The 21,383-nt window shown below is 40.4% G+C and overlaps 1 protein-coding gene across 10 annotated transcripts in view; it reads left to right on the forward strand.

Annotated features, from left to right (window-relative positions):
* The window catches only part of ddx4 (DEAD (Asp-Glu-Ala-Asp) box polypeptide 4), a 76,871-nt gene that overhangs the window by 20,332 nt on the left and 35,156 nt on the right, over positions 1 to 21,383 (forward strand). For 7 of the 10 annotated variants that reach the window (XM_055634311.1, XM_055634319.1, XM_055634345.1 and 4 more), the window contains 5 exons: positions 1,959 to 2,071; positions 2,158 to 2,212; positions 3,454 to 3,522; positions 17,913 to 18,026; positions 19,776 to 20,129. In XM_055634311.1, coding sequence (XP_055490286.1) covers positions 1,959 to 2,071; positions 2,158 to 2,212; positions 3,454 to 3,522; positions 17,913 to 18,026; positions 19,776 to 20,129 — 705 coding nt within the window. The remainder of the gene's footprint in view (positions 1 to 1,958; positions 2,072 to 2,157; positions 2,213 to 3,453; positions 3,523 to 17,912; positions 18,027 to 19,775; positions 20,130 to 21,383) is intronic. The other 3 variants (XM_055634371.1, XM_055634380.1, XM_055634328.1) reach the window with 2 other exon arrangements.

A 21,383-nucleotide genomic window follows, 5' to 3' on the forward strand; every position in this document is an offset into this window, starting at 1 on the left:
TGCAAGGTACAATGAAGAGAATAATAGGAAACCATATTGTTGGGGTGAAATGACAGAAGTATGAAGAAGGATCAAAGCATTTTATGATTATTGGCAACATTGTTTTCATGGTAAAAGGACATCCATTCAAAATTTGGATGTATTGTGAAGTTAAACTTTCATGTAAGCACGAAAACACTGTTGTATTTAATATAATACCATGCTGTAGTGCTGGGCAGCTGAAGCAAGGCTGAAGCAATCAGATATTGAACATTCTACAATGTTTTGCTCAAATTTTTTCTGATTAATCCAAAGTAAAAGCCCAAAACAATATAGTTAAAGCAAAAGCATTTATGGAACATTGGTAAACAGTTAAGTTTGGTGTTTCTCAACAATGCAAATCTCAAAAAAATCAGTGCATCACCTGTGTAGACTGCACCTTAGATATTGAACATTCTACAATGTTTTGCGCAAATTTTTTTTTTCTGATTAATCCAAAGTAAAAGCCCAAAACAATATAGTTAAAGCAAAAGCATTTATGGAAAATTGGTAAACAGTTAAGTTTGGTGTTTCTCAACAATGCAAATGTCCAAAAAAATCAATGCAGGACCTGTGTAGACTGCTGCGCCAAGGACTTTTCTCAAGGAGTCTGAAGAAGGGTCTCGACCCGAAAAGTCACTCATTCGTTCTCTCCAGAGATACTGCCTGTCCCGCTGAGTTACTCCTGCTTTTTGTGTCCATCTTTGACTTTTTTTCTATCCCCAGGTCCAAAAAGAGGTGATCTGTGCACAACTATAACAAGGCTTGACAGTTTGTGTGCTCTTGACAGGTTATCATCCCACTGCATTCCAGTTTGGCAATGACCAGTTGCATCCATTAAAAGCAATTTAATTTCCCTTAAAATAAAATTCGGCAACATTACCCTAACTGTTGTGATGTGGTTGGGAATTTAACCAAAACCAAGCAATCTAAATCTGTATTTAAATGGCTACAATACCTTGTTCAGCAACTTAATTCCTTCCTTAATCAAGCCATTCCAATTTCTAGAAGATTGAAGTTTACATGGGTGCCTTTGAGGTAGTCGATCACACATTCCCACTAGCTCTATCCCACTTTATCCTACACACCCTGGGCAATTTACAGGAGCCAATTAACCTACAACTCTGCACGCCTTTGGAATGTGTGAGGACACCAGAGCACCCGTAGAAAGTGCTCCACGCTGACAACACCCGAGGTCAGGATCGAACCCAGGCTCTGAGAGGCAACTGCTCCACATTTGTACCTCTGTGCCACTCTGATGGTAGAGGGAAGACCTTGTAGAAGTGTACAAAATTGAGGGTCATAGATAAGGTAGACATTAAAAACCATTTCCGCAGGATTGAGATATCAAATACTAGAGGGCAGAGTTTTAAGGTGAGAGGGGCAATCTTTAAAGTGAATGTGTGGGTCTTTTATTTTTGTGGGTGTTGAGTGCCTGGAACATGCTGCCAAGATTGATGGTGGAGGAAATATGCAAGTGACATTTATGACACTTTTGGCTGTGGAGGGATATGGATTATGTGCAGGCAGATAATAGTTGGTTTTGGCATCCTGCTCGGCATGGACGTTGAAGGGTCGAAGGGATTTTTCATGTTGACTTGTTCTTTGGGAGGCATTCCAGATTCTGCTTCATATTTACTTGGTAAGGGAGCTGTAGTATTTAGATGGTGTGGATCTCCATCCTAGACCCCAACAAATAATGTTGGAGAAGGTAATTTTGCCACATTTAGAATGAATAAAGTAGGGTATTTGCTAACAATCTGCTCAAAGGCAATTGTGGAGGGTAAATAGATATTTATTACCTGCTTGAAAGAAAGCACATACCAGAGGTTACAGCTTTAAGATTAAATGGCTTCCATTGCAAGTGCAAAATTGGGGAATTTAGTTATTTTACAGTATTGAAATTGCGAGATTCTCATTAAAATATGTTTATTTTAAAGGTTTATTTTGGAGTGCAATCATTGGGCAAGTAAAATTTCTCAATATGACAGAAGATTGGGATGCAGAACTGGGAAGGGAGCCTATTACCATTATCCCATCCTTCAGTGAAGCGGTAAGCATCTTGTTGCTTTAAAATATCTACTGATAGTCCATATACAATTCTCAGATATTGACAGATGCATTTTGTTTTCTAATTAGACAAGCCTAATGAATGATGATGTTATCAATGGAAATCAATCTTCTGATTTGAAAGGTAATAATCTATAGTTAATCAGTTTAATTTGTGTTTTATTTTGTCCACTAGTCTTTTATAAAGAAATTGCTGGTAAAAATATATGCTAACACTGACATGTTTTGTGTCGTTGGTCTTAATGTTGAAGAAAAATGGCAGCTTATCTCTTTTAACATTCAATTTTTATTGCAATCAATATCCTGGCGATTACAGTTGAACAGAAAGTTAACTGATCTTATCGTGCTACAAGAATATGTCAGATTGTCCCGCATGTGAATCAACTGATGCCCCAGGGTATTTTGACCGGAAACAAGGCACGTCATGACTGATGGGATGCTAGCCTCACCTGGATGAGTACAACTTAAGTTCATCCACGACAAAGCAACTTTCTTGCATGGCCTGCATCAGTCACTCTTTAAAAAAAATCATTACCATCATCGCACAGGGACTGCAGTGTACACTACGTTACTCGCCCAGGCTATCTCCCAAACCTGAGACTTCTACCACCAAGGACAGCAGTCACTTTTACAGAGCACATCCTCCTGATTTGGAATAATTTCCCTTTTGTTTAAATCCAGAAAATAAATGGGGCTGGAGGGGAAAATCTGCTGATGCAATCAAGTCAAGTGTACATTCCTGTGGATTTCTGATGCTCTCGGAGATATCTTCCAGTTTTATTGCATAATTTGCAGTAACATTTAAATAAGATGTATGTAGGGAAGAGAAGGATACAGACCATGTGCAGGCAGATGGGACTAGTTTAGATTGGCATCATGGTGGGTGTTGCAAACAGAGGCTGAAGACCCTTGTTCTGTGAACTCTAATCTGCAAATATCTAACTGTGGCTCTGACTTATCCCTTTCATTGCTGATGTCTTTTTTAATTCTGTGCTTCCTATTTACAATGCTTTCCTTCAAAATAGTAGATTTAGTTCATCCAATGCGGTCTATTTTATTCGTCCCACTTAGCTGTTATCTCTCTCTTTGCCCTTTTGCATCAGTTCTGCCAGTGCTGAAGTTTAAGATTTTCATAGACATCCCTATTTTGAGTTTCCTGTCTATTTCATATCGCCTAATGTCATTAAAATTTGGATAACGGAGTGCTTTTAAGATGTGCTAGAATAAGTCTAATTTGAAATTCTGCACATTCGGAACAAAAAATAATTTTGTTATTTAAAAATAGCAAATTGAGTAAACGATCAGTCTGTCAAACATTGGAATATTAGGATTTTATTCAGATGGACTTTCATTTGCTAATTTTAGAACGCTACGAATGGCAACCCAAGTGTAATGGACATCCAGGTTGGCAACCCAGAGTGATTGACAATCAAGGTATGGATCGGGCATTTATTTTTTGCAATGTTATTGGGTTTTTAAGTTTCTGACTGCTTGTTTTCACTATTCATCTTCCATGTACTCGCTCATTTTCATATTATCTTTGCTGTTTTTTTAATTTAAAAACTTTCATTGGGAAGTAAGAATTGCTTGAACTGTTGATTAGTTAATAATGTGCTCTTCGCTGACAGTTGTAGCATTGTTGTGCAAGATATGTTCTAAGATGGAGATGCCTTGTGTTACATGGACTTTAAGTAGAATCAAACAAGAAAATGTTGAGGTGGACTTTTTATGTTTGAGCAAGGCATTGGAACATTTTTTCTGATCACCCCTGAAAAATAATCAGAGGTTTGTCAAGAAAGGCATTACCAAAGCCAATTGACCTGCCAACCTGTATGTCTTTGGAATTTTCTTTAGTTGTAACTGACATTGTGAATGGCATGTGTGAAAGAATTGCCTTTAAATATGTTGACCAAGAGGAGGTGGGATAGCTGAAGCTGGCAGCTGGATCTTTGTATTGCAAATTGAAATGCAGACAATATTCTGATTAAAGCATGGAGTACTTTCTCAGTGTTGAAAACCCGAAAGTGGCAGATCCAAATCATTCTGAAGGCTGGGTCTGTTTGACTGCTACATTTACATCTCTTGGTGTTATATCTGTACTTGGATTTGAGCTATTAATGGAGCGTTATATTTGACATAAGGTGTCGTGTATTTATGCAGTGCCTCTTAAATAGGTATGTTACAAAACTTACCTTCAGCGGTGCTGCAGTTCTGCCACTGCCTGCGTGTGAGACTTTGGCGCCTTTGAGAGGGGGGCGGGTTTAAAATTCAATTTTTCTGCAGCCTATTCAAATCTGTCGGGCTGTATAGTTGCTAAAGAAAAATTGCTTCGACTGCCGTTTTATTAAGTTTATTAAAATGAGTGCTGGATAATTTAATTGTTGGAGTAAAATTAAAATCATCTTCAAATGCCGACAACGGGACGGATCTCATATAGGGGAAAAGGCAAGGTATGCCGTTTATTTTTTCATATAAACCTGCTTTTTCGGATGCCTTTAATCAAAATTTCATGTTTCGAAAATGTCTTTATGTAAATATACGAACCGGCAGTATGTTTCCTGCCGATATGGGGTTTAAATTCACTGCAACCGCAACGTTCCAAACCAGCGCGTTCCACAAAATTACACTCGCAAGATGATTTAAATGCCCATTAATTTACAGGAATTAAACACTAAATTCCTTCCATTTGGCCTATAAATTCATGACAATGAGAATTTAAAATCATGTTATATTGTGAATTCTTGTGTGAATGTTATTTGGACACTTAGGCTTTTAAAAAATGTTTACCTTTGCTTAAGAAATGGATAGATGTTTAGATCCAGTAATTGAATTTTGTAATTAGCTACAATTGGGTAACTAACTAATTATATGCTTTCATTTCAGGTCATCCAAGTAAGATTATTTCATATTTGTTTCAGAATGCTTCAATCTGTAATAACTGAAAAATTCATTCAGTTCTCTTAATTTTTAAGAAAGTTGTGGGCTTTCGACTGTCCTTGATCACAGCTTTTGGGTTAAGTCAATGGAAAAGCAATAGCGAACAAGATGCTAATTTCCTAGTATGAAAATGACCATAACTTTTTTAATACTGAAGATATGAAAGTAAATTAGGTGTCAAATTAACCTTCCTTTTATGCTTTATCTGATGGGATAAATTGCGGATTTTATTTTTAAAATCTCAAAATTTTGTAACATTGCTATGGTTTTTCCACTTTTTATTTATGTATTTAATTCTTTATTTCGAAGAGAAATAAAAGAATAAAAAGCAAGTGTGAAACAGCATACAAACACAAAACAAGAATATTTATATAGTGTCATAAACAATATCTATAAATAAATGAAATCGTACGTGTCCGAAAAGGAGCAGGAAGAAGCCAAAGCTTTATTAATTTCCACCCCTTATTCAACTGCTTATAATTATCTTATACAAATTTAGCAGCCATATGTACACCAGCAGCTATATGTACACCAAATTATTTACGTTTATACACTAATCAAATATTTATAAAGCCATACAAAAAAGAGAGAAAAAAAGAAAAGAAAAATCCCTCATATACTATACAGTATCTCTTAGTCATATATACAACCCATCACCCTATAATCACCCTTCCCAATACATCCAGTATAACAAATATCCCACTCACAATCACATATCCTCATCCCAATATCCTTTAAAAAAAGTGTTTTTGTACATCTTTTTAAACTGAATTATGTTTGAGCTAAGTTTTATCTCCTGTTCCAGACCATTCCACAAATTCACACCACAGATTACTATGCACATACTTTTAAGAATTTTTCTGACATTGAGTTTTTTTTAATTATGTTCCCCTCCCAAATTATACCCACCCTGTCTTTCCATAAACAATTTTTGTATATATCCTAGAAGTAAATTATTTCTTGCTTTGTACATGATTTGTGCAGTCTTAAATGTAACCAGATCGGTGAACTTCAGTGTATGTGACTTTAAGAATAATAAATTGGTATGTTCAAGATATCCAACGTTATTGATAATTCTTATTGCTCTTTTTTTGTAATGTGCATAACGGCTGTAGGTTGGTTTTGTAGGTGTTACCCCATATCTCCGCACAGTAACTCAGATATGGCAATATGAGTGTATTATACAGAGTATGTAATGATTTGTGGTCCAGAATGTTTGATTTTCCCAATATTGCTATAGACTTTGCCAGTTTTGTTTTGACGTGGTTTATATGTGGTTTGGTTTGCTATTTTATAATTGTAAGGCAACATTTGACGTTCCAATTTAAGTCTGAACAAGTTTCCCTCAATCATAACCTAGTGGACGTTCAATACTTGAGATCCCTTAAGGATGTGGGTTTATAAAATTCCTAGTATCATTAGACGATTGCAAAAGCTAAGAACATTGCAGGAGTCGGTACATGTAATATTTGACTTTCTTATGAGCTAGATGTGTGTCCACCTACTTTCCTGCTCCTCTCTTCCAGCTTTCTTCTCCCCTTTGCACAATCGGTCTGAATAACGGTCCTGACCTGAAACAACACCTATCTATGGTCTCCAGAGATGCTGCCTGACCCACTGAGTTACTTCAGCACTGCCCTGTTTAGAATAGGCAACATTTTCATTTTTGTAAAAACTCAAATATCCTTACTATTTTCCAAGGACTGCTTAAAATACCTGACCAAATAGTGCCAGCACAATAACCTGGCCCTCAACACCAGCAAAACCAAGGAACTGATTGTGCGCTTTGGAAGGGGTGGGATGGGGACCCACAGTCCTGTTTATATCACAGTCCTGTTTATATATTATGGTTGAAAGGGTCAAGAGTTTCAACTTCCTGGGCGTGCACATCTCTGAAGATCTCTCCTGGTCCGAGAACACTGATGCTATCCTAAAGAAAGCACATCAGTGCCTCTACTTCCTGAGAAGTTTATGGAGAGTCGGTATGTCAAGGAGGACTCTCTAACTTCTACAGGTGCACAGTATAGAGCATGCGATCGGTTGCATCGTGGCTTGGTTTGGCAACGAGTGCCCAGGAGCGAAAAAGACTACAAAAAGTAGTAAACACTGCCCAGTCCATCATCGGCTCTGACCTCCCTACCATTGAGGGGATTTATCGCAGTCGCTGCCTCAAAGGCTGGCAGCATCATCAAGGACCCACATCATCCTGGTCACGCACTCATCTCCCCGCTACCTTCAGGTAGAAGGTACAGGAGCCTGAAGACTGCAACGTCCAGGTTCAGAAACAGCTTCTTCCCCACAGCCATCAGGCTATTAAACTCAACTCAAACAAAATTCTGAACATTAATAGCCCATTATCAGTTTATTTGCACTTTATCCATTTTATTTATTCATGTGTGTGTATATATTTATACAATTGTATATGGACACACTGATCTGTTCTGTATTCATGCCTTCTATTCTGTTGTGCTGAAGCAAAGTAAGAATTTCATTGTCCTACCTGGGACACATGACAATAAACTCTTGAATCTTGAAGTATTTGTCAGGTCAAGTCAAGTGAGTTTATTGTCATGTGTCCCTGATAGGACAATGAAATTCTTGCTTTGCTTCAGCACACAGAACATAGTAGGCATTTACTACAAAACAGATCAATGTGTCCATATACTATAATATACATATATACACACACATGAATAAATAAAATGATAAAGTGCAAATAACAGATAATTGGTTATTAATAATCAAAGTTTTGTCCGAGCCAGGTTTAATAGCCTGATGGCTGTTCCTGAACCTGTTTGTTGCAGTCTTCAGGCTCCTGCACCTTCTACCTGAAGGTGGCAGGGAGATGTGTGTGTGGCCAGGATGGTGTGGGTCTTTGATGATACTGCCAGCCTTTTTGAAGTAGCGACTGCGATAAATCCCCTCGATGGAAGGAAGGTCGGAACCGATGATGGACTGGGCAGTGTTTACTACTTTTTGTAGTCTTTTCCTTCAATAGATTAGGATTAGATCGGGTAGATGCATTGTGTCTCTTGCTCTGAGTAACAGAATTGAGGACCGGAAGACATAGGTTTAAGGTGAAGGGAAAAGATTTAATAGTAATCTGAGGGGTAACTTTTTCCACACAGAAGGTGGTTAGTGTATGGTACAAACTGCCAGAGGAGTTAGTTGAGGCAGGGACTTAAGAACCTAAGAAACAGACAGGTTCATGGGTAGGGCAGGTTTGGAGGGATATGGACCAAAATGCGGAGCAGGTGGGACTAGCGTAGCTGGGACATGTTGGGCTGTAGGGCCTGTTTCCACACTGTCACTCTTAAGAAGATAAGGCAATTGGGCAGCAAGTTGATTCTCTTGACGCAGACAAGCTGTTAAAATGGTGTGCATTGAAATCAAAGTAGATTTCCCACTGCTTCCAAAACACTGTGTTGGAGATATACCAGAGGTCCCCAGAGATAGAAACATAGAAATTAGGTGCAGGAGTAGGCCATTCGGCCCTTTTGAGCCTGCACCGCCATTCAATATGATCATGGCTGATCATCCAACTCAGTATCCCGTACCTGCCTTCTCTCCATACCCCCTGATCCCCTTAGCCACAAGGGCCACATCTAACTCCCTCATATGTATAGCCAATGAACTGGCCTCAACTACCCTCAGCGGCAGAGAATTCCAGAGATTCACCACTCTCTGTGTGAAAAAAGTTCTTATCTCGGTTTTAAAAGATTTCCCCCTTATCCTTAAGCTGTGACCCCTTGTCCTGGACTTCCCCAACATCGGGAGCAATCTTCCTGCATCTAGCCTGTCCAACCCCTTAAGAATTTTGTAAGTTTCTATGAGATCCCCTCTCAATCTCCTAAATTCTAGAGAGTATAAACCAAGTCTATCCAGTCTTTCTTCACAAGACAGTCCTGACATCCCAGGAATCAGTCTGGTGAACCTTCCCTGCACTCCCTCTATGGCAATAATGTCCTTCCTCAGATTTGGATACCAAAACTGTACGCAATACTCCAGGTGTGGTCTCACCAAGACCCTGTACAACTGCAGTAGAACCTCCCTGCTCCTATACTCAAATCCTTTTGCTATGAAAGCTAACATACCATTCGCTTTCTTCACTGCCTGCTGCACCTGCATGCCTACTTTCAATGACTGGTGTACCATGACACCCAAGTCTCGCTGCATCTCACCTTTTCCTAGTCGGCCACCATTTAGATAATAGTCTGTTTTCCTGTTTTTGCCACCAAAATGGATAGCCTCACATTTATCCACATTATACTGCATCTGCCAAACATTTGCCCACTCACCCAGCCTATCCAAGTCACCTTGCAGTCTCCTAGCATCCTCCTCACAGCTAACACTGCCCCCCAGCTTAGTGTCATCCGCAAACTTGGAGATATTGCCTTCAATTCCCTCATCCAGATCATTAATATATATTGTAAATAGCTGGGGTCCCAGCACTGAGCCTTGCTGTACCCCACTAGTCACTGCCTGCCATTGTGAAAAGGACCCGTTTACTCCTACTCTTTGCTTCCTGTTTGCCAGCCAGTTCTCTATCCACATCAATACTGAACCCCCAATGCCGTGTACTTTAAGTTTGTATACTAATCTCTTATGTGGGACCTTGTCGAAAGCCTTCTGGAAGTCCAGATACACCACATCCACTGGTTCTCCCCTATCCATGCTACTAGTTACATCCTCGAAAAATTCTATAAGATTCGTCAGACATGATTTACCTTTCGTAAATCCATGCTGACTTTGTCCAATGATTTCACCACTTTCCAAATGTGCTGCTATCCCATCTTTAATAACTGACACTAGCAGTTTCTCCACTACCGATGTTAGACTAACTGGTCTGTAATTCCCCGTTTTCTCTCACCCTCCCTTCTTAAAAAGTGGGGTTACGTTTGCTACCCACCAATCCTCAGGAACTACACCAGAATCTAAAGAGTTTTGAAAGATTATTACTAATGCATCCACTATTTCTGGAGCTACTTCCTTAAGTACTATGGGATGCAGCCTATCTGGCCCTGGGGATTTATCGGCCTTTAATCCATTCAATTTACCCAACACCACTTCCCGGCTAACCTGGATTTCACTCAATTCCTCCAACTCCTTTGACCCGCGGTCCCCTGCTATTTCCGGCAAATTATTTATGTCTTCCTTAGTGAAGACGGAACCAAAGTAGTTATTCAATTGGTCCGCCATATCCTTGTTCCCCATGATCGACTCACCTGTTTCTGACTGCAAGGGACCTACATTTATTTTAATTAATCTTTTTCTCTTCACATATCTATAAAAACATTTGCAGTCAGTTTTTATGTTCCCTGCCAGTTTTCTTTCATAATCTATTTTTCCTTTCCTAATTAAGCCCTTTGTCCTCCTCTGCTGGTCTCTGAATTTCTCCCAGTCCTCCGGTATGCTGCTTTTTCTGGCTAATTTGTACGCATCATCCTTCGCTTTGATACTATCCCTGATTTCCTTTGTTATCCATGGATGTACTACCTTCCCTGATTTATTCTTTTGCCAAACTGGGATGAACAATTGATTAGTATTGATTAGTAATGGTGTGACCATTATTGTAACAAAGTGCAGCTACCTCTTTATTTCAGTCAAAGTTGCTATTGCATGCCATACAAATGGACGTTGCCAGAACTAACATTCATGGTTCAATATTGAAGATAATGGATCCATAACTTGATTGTTCAAAACTTACGCACACTTTTCATCTTGAGCAACAACAATAAGGTCAAAATATGTGATATTAGATTAATATTGAGAACACCTGTCTACTGACTGCTTCTCCTTAAGATCAGAATCCTGAGTGCAATAAAACTTGCGTGATGATACTTTTCCTGGAAATAGGTTGATATTTACTGTATAAATAACAGGATAAGTGGCAATGTTACAACATTTAAGATTTTAGATTAAAAAATCAAGTCTGCAATTTATCCCATCAGATAAAGCATAAAAAAAATTTGACACCTAATTCACTTTCATATCTTAAGTATTATGGCGATTTTCATACTTGGAAATTAGCATCTTGTTCCCTATTGCTTTTCCATTGACTTGTGATCGAGGACAGTCAAAAGCCCATAACTTTCTTAAAAATTAAGAGAACTGAAAGAAATGTTCTGTTATTGATTGAAGCATTCTGAAACAAATAGGAAACAATCTTACTTGGATGACCTGAAATTAAAGCATATAATTAGTTAGTTACCTCATTTTAGCTAATTACAAAATTCAATTACTAGATCTAAACATCTATCCATTTCTTAAGAAAACATGAACATTTTTAAATGGCCTAAGTGTCCAAATAACATTCACACAAGAATTCACAATATAACATGATTTTTAAATCTCATTGTCATGAATTTATAGGCCAAATCGAAGGAATTTATTGTTTAATTCCCGTAAATTAATGGCCATTTAAATCATCTTGCGAGTGGGATTTTGTGGAACGCGATCGTTTGGAACGTTGCGGTTTGCGGTGAATTTAAACCCCATATCGGCAGGAAAAACACTGCCGGTTCGTATGGGGCCTAGAATCACCTTTTCGCAATGTAGAATTTGGATTAAGGTAATCCTAAGAAGCACGTTTATATGTAAAATAAACGGGTTACCTTTAGCTGTCCCGTACGGGAGATCCGTCCCGTTGTCGGCGTTGACTGCATTAGAAGTGGATTTTTATTTTACTCCAGCGCTGAAATTGTTCCGCGGTTTAAAAAAAAATTCATAGAACGGCAGTCGGAACAATTCTTCAGCATTAGCTAGCAGCCAGAGAAAATATATCTCGGACAGGCAGGAGAAAACCGCATTTTACCTGAAGAACGTTTCGGTCTGAAGAAGGGTTTCGGCCCGAAACGTTACCTATTTCCTTCGCTCCATAGATGCTGCTGCACTCGCTGAGTTTTTCCAGCATTTTTGTGTACCGCCATTTAATGGTTGATCATCCTCAATCAGTACCCTGTTCCTGCTTTCTCCCCATATCCCTTGATTCCTCTAGCCCTAAGAGCTCTATGTAACACTCTTTTTTAATGCATCCAGTGATTTGGCCTCCATTGCCTTCTGAGGCAGAGAATTCCACAAATTCACAAGTGTCTGGGTGAAAAAGTTTTTCCTCATCTCAGTTCTTAATGGCCTACCCCTTATTCTTAAACTATGGTCCCTGGTTCTGGACTCCCCCAACATCAGGAATATGTTTCCTGCATCTAGCTTGTCCAATCCCTTAATGTTATATGTTTCTACAAGATACCCTCTCATCCTTCTAAATTCCAGTGAATACAAGCCCAGTCGTTCCATTCTTTCATCATATGACAGTCTGAAGAAGGGTTTCGGCCCGAAACGTTGCCTATTTCCTTCGCTCCATAGATGCTGCTGCACCCGCTGAGTTTCTCCAGCTTTTTTGTGTAACCCACCATTCCAGGAGTTAACCTCGTCAACCTACACTGCACTCCTTGTGTTTTATAACATGTTTTTTGATGATACGAGTTGCCTTTGGAATGCAACTATCACTTTATAGCAGAGGTACATGTATGTTCATTTGAAATTCAACCAATGTCAGTAGTCTCGAAGGCACTCTATCCACTAAATGGAGCGTAAAGCTGATTGCTTCCTCTCGTGAATTGCAGTGACATTTGAGTGCACATTTTGGTCATTTGAGTGCTAAGATTTTAATTTGTTTTCTTGACCAACATATTAAAAATGAATATTTCACATTAAATAGTCCCCCTAGTCCTCAACTTTCACCCCACCAGCCGGCAAATACAACACATAATCCTCCGCCACCTCCAACGTGACCCCACCACTCGCCACATCTTCCCATCTCCCCCTATATCTGCCTTCTGCAAAGACCGCTCCGTCCGCAACTCCCTTGTCAATTCTTCCCTTCCCTCCCGTACCACCCCCTCCCCGGGCACTTTCCGTTGCAACCGCAAGAAATGCAACACCTGTCCCTTCACCTCCCCCCTCGACTCCATTCAAGGACCCAAGCAGTCGTTCCAGGTGCGACAAAGGTTCACCTGTATCTCCTCCAACCTCATCTACTGCATCCGCTGCTCTAGATGTCAGCTGATTTACATCGGGGAGACTAAGCGGAGGTTGGGCGATTGTTTCGCCGAACACCTCCGCTCAGTCCGCAATAACCTACCTGAACTCCCGGTGGCTCAGCACTTCAACTCCCCCTCCCATTCACAATCCGACCTCTCTGTCCTGGGTCTCCTCCATTGCCAGAGTGAGCAACACCGGAAATTGGAGGAACAGCACCTCATTCCGCCTGGGTTGCTTGCGTCCGGATGGCATGAACGTTGAATTCTCCCAATTTTGCTAGCCCTTGCTGTCCTCCTTCCCTTCCTTCACCCCTCGAGCTGTCCCCTCCCCCCCCCCCCCCCCCCCCCCCCCCTGCCCTCAGGGCTCCTCCTCCTTTTTCCTTCCTTCTTTCCCCCCCCCTTCCTTCCTTCCCCCCCCCCCCCCCCCCCCCCCCCCCCCCCCACCCCATCAGTCTGAAGAAGGGTTTCGGCCCGAAACGTCGCCTATTTCCTTCGCTCCATAGATGCTGCTGCACCCCGCTGAGTTTCTCCAGCATTTTTTGTGTACCTATTAAAAATGAATGTTAATTTGATTTTTGTTTCCCTGTTTGTCTTGTGCTGTATGTTTGCCTAGGTTTTTCTATGCACCTCATTTTGGCTTTCTATATAACAGTTCACTTTTAATTACTTCGGTATTGACAAAATGAGACCTCACTGAACTAGGTCTCGGTAATATTATTCTGAAAGATTCTTTCACATTAAATAGCATGAGGTCAACGACTAGTTGAACAATTTTCATGTTTTATGGCATTTAGCCTTGTGCTGAATTAGCAATGCTGATTATATTCCACTAGAGGCCCCTTTTACTTTGCAACACAGGAGGAAACCTAGGAGTCTCATGTGCATGCTTAATATTTAGAGGCATTGCAATTTGGGATGCGATGGAGGAAATTCCTTTATAAATCAAGTTTTGTAATGAGTTAAAGCCTATGGCTGTACTATTGGCCCAAGCGTCCGCGGAGTGGATATGAAAGTGGGTTAACGTGCAACTAGTGTGAATGGCTGATCGATGGTTAGCATAGACTTGCTGGACCAAAGGGACTGTTTCCATTTTAACTCTTTCAATCAATTATAACATTACGAATTAAGCTTTCCAGTATCTGAAATGTCTGGCTGATGATTCCTCCTCCCCTATTCCGTTCCCGCAGATCTGATCCACTTTCATCAACCTTGCCTTGTTTAGACTACCTGCAAATCTCAGTCACCTGGATGCACTTTAAAATGTTCGCATCTTCTAAGCTTGTCATGCTGAGGTGGTGCCAGATAATAGTGAACTTGAAATCCCCTGCTGCTGTCTGACCTAATTTACTCCAGCATTCTGTCTTTCATTGTTTTACCTGCTTGATCTTTTTCCAAGCTCCATTATGGAGACACAAGGAACTGCAGATGTGGTTTTACAAGAAAGACTGTGCTGGAGTAATTCAGCTGTTCAGGCACAATGGAAATGGATAACTGACGTTTCGGGTCAGGACTCTTGGACTGATTCTAGTGGGGGAGAAAAAGGAGTAAGAGATTGGGTGCCTCTTGCTAGGCTTTGTCTCGCCCCATCCCACTATTCTAGCTTTTACCCCTCGACTACAGTTTGAAGGAGCATCCTAATCTGAAGCATCACATATCCATGTTCTCCAGACATCCAATACAACTGGCATTACTCCAGCACTTCCTTTTACTCCACTAATAAGTTATTCAAAGCATCATTGATAAATTTCCTCAATGCAGCCACACACTGTGATATTGCATTGCCACCAGACCCTGTCATACTTGAACATTCTGTGCCATGGAATGTAGAGTTGCTAGTCTTGCCCATCCTTCAACCCCATCTGAAATGGCAACAATTTTGTATTTGGGTATTGATTGTCATCCTCGGCTCATATGCCTTGCATCAAAGGTGGCTTGTCTTATGTTCACTGCTACCAGACTGCTTTTGTTTGACTTTAATATTTCTCCCTTCTTATCCACTTGTGCCCCGTGCTACTTTTGGTATGTGTACCCTGTCCAGCTTGAATACGCATCTCCTTCCTTGGATATTCAAGATGATGCTATCTAGTAATTGATTTGACAATTTCCACTCTTGCTTTTACCAAGAAGATCTCGGCTGTAGTTCCAACGTACCAAAAAGCTGACTTTCATGGGTGAGTTGAATGGGTCTGAATATGATTCAATTAATCTTGTCAGCAAGCATAGAAACATAGAAACATAGAAATTAAGCATCAAGGAGGAAGCTCTCTCAGTAGTTGGCATCATATGTGGTACCAAGGGTTGTGATTTGGAGCCGCAGGAGTTTCTTGTCTGGGTGCAGGGCCTAACTAACTTCAGCTATTTCATTAACATCTTAAGGAATAGGAGTAGAATTAGGCCATCTGGCCCATCAAGCATGCTTTGCCATTCAATCATGGCTGATCTATCTCTCCATCCAAACCCTATTCTTCTGCCTTCTCCCCATAACCCCATAAATAATTTTTCTGTGCCTTAAACATCTGTCCTCAAAGGAATGACATGTTTGTTGCAGATTGTAGCAATCTCCTTGCCTAACAAGGGATTGGATTATACAGAAAAAAAGTATATCATTTATTTATTGTTGGGGCTCGTGAGTGCTCCATTGAGTGCCTTCAGAGCAAGATTTCTGGAACTTATCTGAACTCAAAGGATTCTGCATGGGTGAGAACGTGGAGATGAGATGGACTCTACATCATGCACTTGTTGACTGGCAGAGTTGAATTGATGTATTTATTTCACCCGAGGCAATGAAATACAATAGTGTTTCATAAACTGATGTGCTTTATATCCTTGTAATTCCTATTAAACTAAACAATTCAATTATATAAATAGCTACAGACATTATTTCTGCCTTCCCCTAAAGGCACTCTCTCTTATTTTGCATTTGTACAGAATTTCTTAAATATTCATTAGTGTGACTATTATGCATTTTAATATGCCCATTAGATCCCCGTTCTATTTCAACAATACTTGTTTTATTTTGGTATTTCTTCCTGAGTGTCTAGTTCATTGTGATGTCCTGGAAATATATAGAATTGGAGCAATAGGCAGAAATAGCAGGATTCTTCTGCTTTCTGGTGAGGTTCATTGGAATCATTTGTAACCAACAGCATGGCATGTCTGTATCCTGTACCCCAAGTTATAGGATTCATTGAAGCTGCTGAAAGGGAGGGAGGGGGGGAGAGAGGACCAGGCACAATGAGTTTTATTTTCTTACCTACAAAGAAAATAACTGTATCCAGCACCCTCCATAATGTTTGGGACAAAGACACATCATTTATTTGCATCTGTACTCCACAATTTGTGATTTGAAATAGGAAAAAAAAAAATCACATGGTTAAAGTTCTCTTCTTAATGATGTTCTAAACAGTTAATTTTCGTAAGCCTGTTTGGCTGATGTCTCTAACAATTATTCTTGTTTCTCAGTCTCCTAATGGCTTCTTTGACTTTCATTGGCACAACTTTGGTCCTCATGTTGATAAACCGCACTAAAAGTTTCTGAAGGTGATGGAAAGATTGGAGGAAAGACTAGGAGGCATTAAGGAGGCAATTAAACACACCTGAGCAATTGCGAACACCTGGTGAAACCAAAATGTATAAAAATGGCCTTTATTAAAATCTGACAATGTGCACTTTAACTACATGTGGTTTTTTTTCTATTACAAATCTTAAATTGTGGAGTACAGAGGCAAATAAATAAATGGCGGGTCTTTGTCCCAAACATTATGGAGGGCACTGCAAGTCGTGCATTTGATTGTATTCAATTAGCCATGTTTTTGCTTGATATAATAATAGCTATATTGAGGAACTGACCAGTGGATTTGGTTTGAATTTTAGGCTTGATACAAAAGGTTTGAGACTTTTTGTGTTTTTTATTGAACTTTGCAAGATCTAGATCAATTTGCTTTTAGTTGGCCTTTTCTATTCTACAAACCTTGAATGAAGGACCACATTTGTGTAAATTAGAAGATCTGGGGATCAGAATGGTGTTGATGGTGATGATAGTGGTAAAAGTGGTAGTATTTTTTCAAGTGGTGATATATTTTGGAGAGGGGGGGGGGGTGATGGAACTTAGTATTTTATTAATCCAGTAAATGAAAATAAATCGACTGTCCTTTGAGAATGATGAAACGTTAGCCCTTCCCCCCCCCCCCCCATTTTGGCTGTCAACCAATTTAGCTTTTGCTCCCAGTCCTCTGTCTCTTGCTCTGATAGCAATCTTTGAAATAAGCCTTTGTAGATCCTATCTTATTTAATTTAATTGAGTATATAATAGTTCCTCTGGAATGTGTGAATTTGTCAAATGCAAATTTCCTTGATTCAATAAAGCATTGGAAATAATCAGTTGGAGAGATATTTCCTGTACTTGATGTAATCCTGATCGTTTTTTTTTTAAATGTTGTCAGAATCTTGAGAACCTTGTAACAGAAAAATCAGATTTGTAACAGAAAGAGAGAAATGTTCAAAAATTAATGAGGAAAAAGTATACACTTTAATTTGAACAAGCGAGCATCCTACTTTGAAGGATGAGAGTTGGGTTTGACTTTTGAGTTGCACTTTTTAGTCATTCAGGTAAAAGAGATTTGGTAACCTGAGGGGAAGAGTACTTAATTTTCAAGGTATTTTCTTATTGCAGTAGTTGTCTCCTTTCAGTTTGTTCTATGTTGGCTTTAACGTTTGAAATGCTCATGGTATCCTATTACGACCATGAGGGAAGAACACTGTTTAGCACACACTTCATTATGTGAGGCAAGATTTAAATGTTTTTTTCCCCTCAGCTCATGGATTTTGATCCTCGTTTTATCATTGCAGACTTTTCGGAAAATGCAGTTTTAAATAAAAATGAGTTTGACGTTCAAGCTGGTAGAAGATGTGGCTTTGGCAGAGGTGACCGTGGTGGATTACCAAGATTAAGCATGCAGAATGGTAAGGTTCGATTAATTGCCCATGTTTTGTCTTTGCAACCTAACTGTCCTAAACTTTAACAGGTGATTTGGGTTTTGTGAAAGTGGCTGGGGTCCAGGATGGGGAGGGGTAACAATGGGAGTATATTAAGGATTAGTTCTATTGATAAATCTCTTCAATAAATTGTTGGATGACCTGTCTAGCCAATAGTAAATGGCTTTTCGCAGCAATAAATCCATCTTGAACTGTGAGGCATGACATTTTGACATATAGTTGATTTGTAACGGCGTCTGACATTTTGACACTTAATGTGAAGGATTTGGTCTCTGAACCTCAAAGCAATTTGTATCTAAATATCAAATGCGAGATGCTGGAGGAACCTGGCAGGCCAGGTGGCATCTGTGAAGGGAACGGACAGCAACGTTTCTGGTCGGGACTGTTCTTCAGGCTTGATTTTAAGCATCTTCCCAAACTTGATCCAAGTTAAATTTATATACACATCTATGCAGTAGTTTTCCTGTGGCTATTTCATTCATTAATTTTCAATAATTGGATTCCATTTGCAAGGCCAGCACTTGTTTCCCATCTATACTTCCCTTGGTGAATGTGTTATGAGTTGCTGCCCTGCATTCTTCTTTCTAAAGGTTCTCCTACACAGCTGATCTGGTGGAAGTTCTGGAATTTTGAACCAGCAATTACATTTCAAATTATGGAGTTGTGCAACTTGGAAATTATCTTTCCCTATGTGAGGTGTCCTGGTATTCCTCTATAATAGAGCTTATACGTTTCAAAGGGGCTCAGACTAGTTTAAGCAGTGTATTTTCTAAATGACTTGTACAGAAGCCCAAGTGCATCAGTGGAGTAGGGGTTGAATATTTAGAGGGGTTCATGGCTTGCCAATCGAGATAATCTTTGTCATGAACCTTTTGCTGCATTCATTGAGGTGTCGGGCTGACATAACTTGTGGATGGTGGCATTGGGAGGTAAGTTAATCATCCTCTGACTTTTTGACTGGTTCAGTTGACTTCCTTGTCTGTGAGCCCCAGGATATTGATGACCGAGGATTCATTAATGGTAATGCCAATTGAATGTCTAGGAGTTTTTTTTTGTTTTTTTTTAAAAATCAAAGATGGTCATTGCCTGCCAATTATGTTCTGGCTGTCACTTGCCATTTATCAGCACAGGTCTGAAACACTCTGTTTTGCCATTTGTTATTTCTATAGTAGATAATCCAGTGTGGTAATACCAGTTTGCATAGATTTCTTAGAATTTCATCTGAATTTATGTCATTGGATGACCTAAACATTGAATTTCCTTTATCTTCCCTTAAAAGGAAGAGATTGTTAGTCATGGTCACATTGTGGAAACTGGTGCTTCAGCCCAACTTGCCCGCACCAGCCAACTTGCCCCCACCAGCCAACGTTCTCCTAGACACTGTGTCCCACCAGCCTGTGTTTGGACGCAAAGCTGTAGTAACTCATTGAGTCAAACAGCATCACTGGAGAAAAGGAATAGGTGACGTTTCGGGTTTAGAGTTCTCAGACTACTATATTTTGAATTTGAATTTGATTCCTTTATTGTCATTCAGACCTTTCGGTCTGAACGAAATTACGTTGCCTGCAGTCATACACAGTAACAATAAATAACAAAACATACAATAAACACAAATTAACATCCACCACAGTGAGTTCACCAAGCACCTCCTCACTGTGATGGAGGCAAAAGTCTTAGTCTCTGTCTCTTCCCTCCTTGTTCTCCCTCTGCGCTGAGGCGATCGATCCAGGCCGAAGATGCCGCTCTCCAGTCCAGCGGACCTCCGTGGTGATGTCGCCGCTGCCGAAAGCCGGAACGCCGTCTCCGCTCCGCTCCGAGTCGGCCCACCACAGCCTCGGCTCCGAGTCCCGCTGCAACAGCTCCGAGTCCCGCTGCAACAGCTCCGAGTCCCGCTGCAACAGCTCCGAGTCCCGCAGCCTCAGCTCCGAGTCCCGCAGCCCCTGCCCCGGGCCGCTGCATCAGCTCCGAGTCCCGCAGTCTCAGCTCCGGACTGCTGCCGAAAGCTGGAACGCCGCATCAGCGAGTCGGGCCACCGCTGCCTCGGCCCCGAAGACGGCCAGCCTCGAGTTGGTAAGTCCTGGCTGGCTCTGCCTCCGGAGCCTCGAGGTCGGTTGCAGGTTGGAGATCACCAGCTCCTTCATTAGGCCTCAGCGCAGACGGAGGCAGAGAAGGGGGATACGACAAGAAAAAGTCGCATTCCCCCGAAGGAAGAGACAAAAAAAAACATGTTCCCCCCCCATAACACAACCCAACAAACTAAAACTTAGCCAAAACAAGACAAAAAAAACAACAACAAAAAGTAAAGACAGACGGACTGCAGGCGAGCCGCAGCTGTTAACAGCGCCGCCACTTCCTATGTTCTCTGGTTCTAGACTTTGTACATTTACCCTATCAAATCCCCTCATGAGCTTGAACTCCTCTGGAAGATCACTCCTCATCCTCCTGCAATCCAAGGAATAAAGTCCATGTCTGCTCAATCTCTCTTTTGCTCAAGCCTTGGCAACATCTTCCCCAATAATCTCTGCACCCTTTCCAGCTTAACATTTCCTATAACAGGTTGACCAAAACTGAATGTGATACTCCACATGTGGCCCCACCAAAGACTTGACTAACATGACATAGCAACCTCTGTAGTCAATACTCTGACTGATGAAGGCCAATGTGCCGAAAGCCACATTGACCACACTGTCTACCTATGACTTGGTAATTGATTATTCAGTTCTACAACTCTGTGGCAGGCATTAATTCAAACGAGAGTGAGTTCTTCACAATACCAGTCTATTGCAAGTGGTAATATGTTTGAAACTAAAAAGGACAGATTTGTAATCAAACAATGCTCTCTGCAGAGGGAGGGCAGCTGCAGAGATATGGTTTGCAAGTTGACATTGTGTCGATCAGTCAAATGTAAAATGGGGATGTCGTAACTCTCACACCAAACATTTATCTGTTTATTATTTGCACTATTGTGATTATAGATCAATGAAACTTCCAGACAACGGGCTTTTTTAATAATTGGGATTTGTATAATTGTTCTCAACACTATGTCTTTTGTCTCGGAAGCTTTTAGACCAGCCATGTGAATTACTTTGTCCCTTCCAAGGTGTTTGAACATTCAGAGGTGTCTTGTCATTACTGTTCTCTCATTGTGAATGGGCAATTCAATGGTACGACTTGTCAAATTATGTTATTATAGCTATTGAATTCGGCTTGATTCACATTTTGGTGTTAAAAAAAAAATCAGAGTTCGGGAAGACTACTGAGGGTCACATGAAAATGTCTTGTCTCCTGATGAATGGAGACCTTTATCCCTTCACTGAATGTCTC

Source organism: Leucoraja erinacea, chromosome 1 (assembly GCF_028641065.1).
Source record: "Leucoraja erinacea ecotype New England chromosome 1, Leri_hhj_1, whole genome shotgun sequence".
Lineage (NCBI taxonomy): Eukaryota > Metazoa > Chordata > Chondrichthyes > Rajiformes > Rajidae > Leucoraja > Leucoraja erinaceus.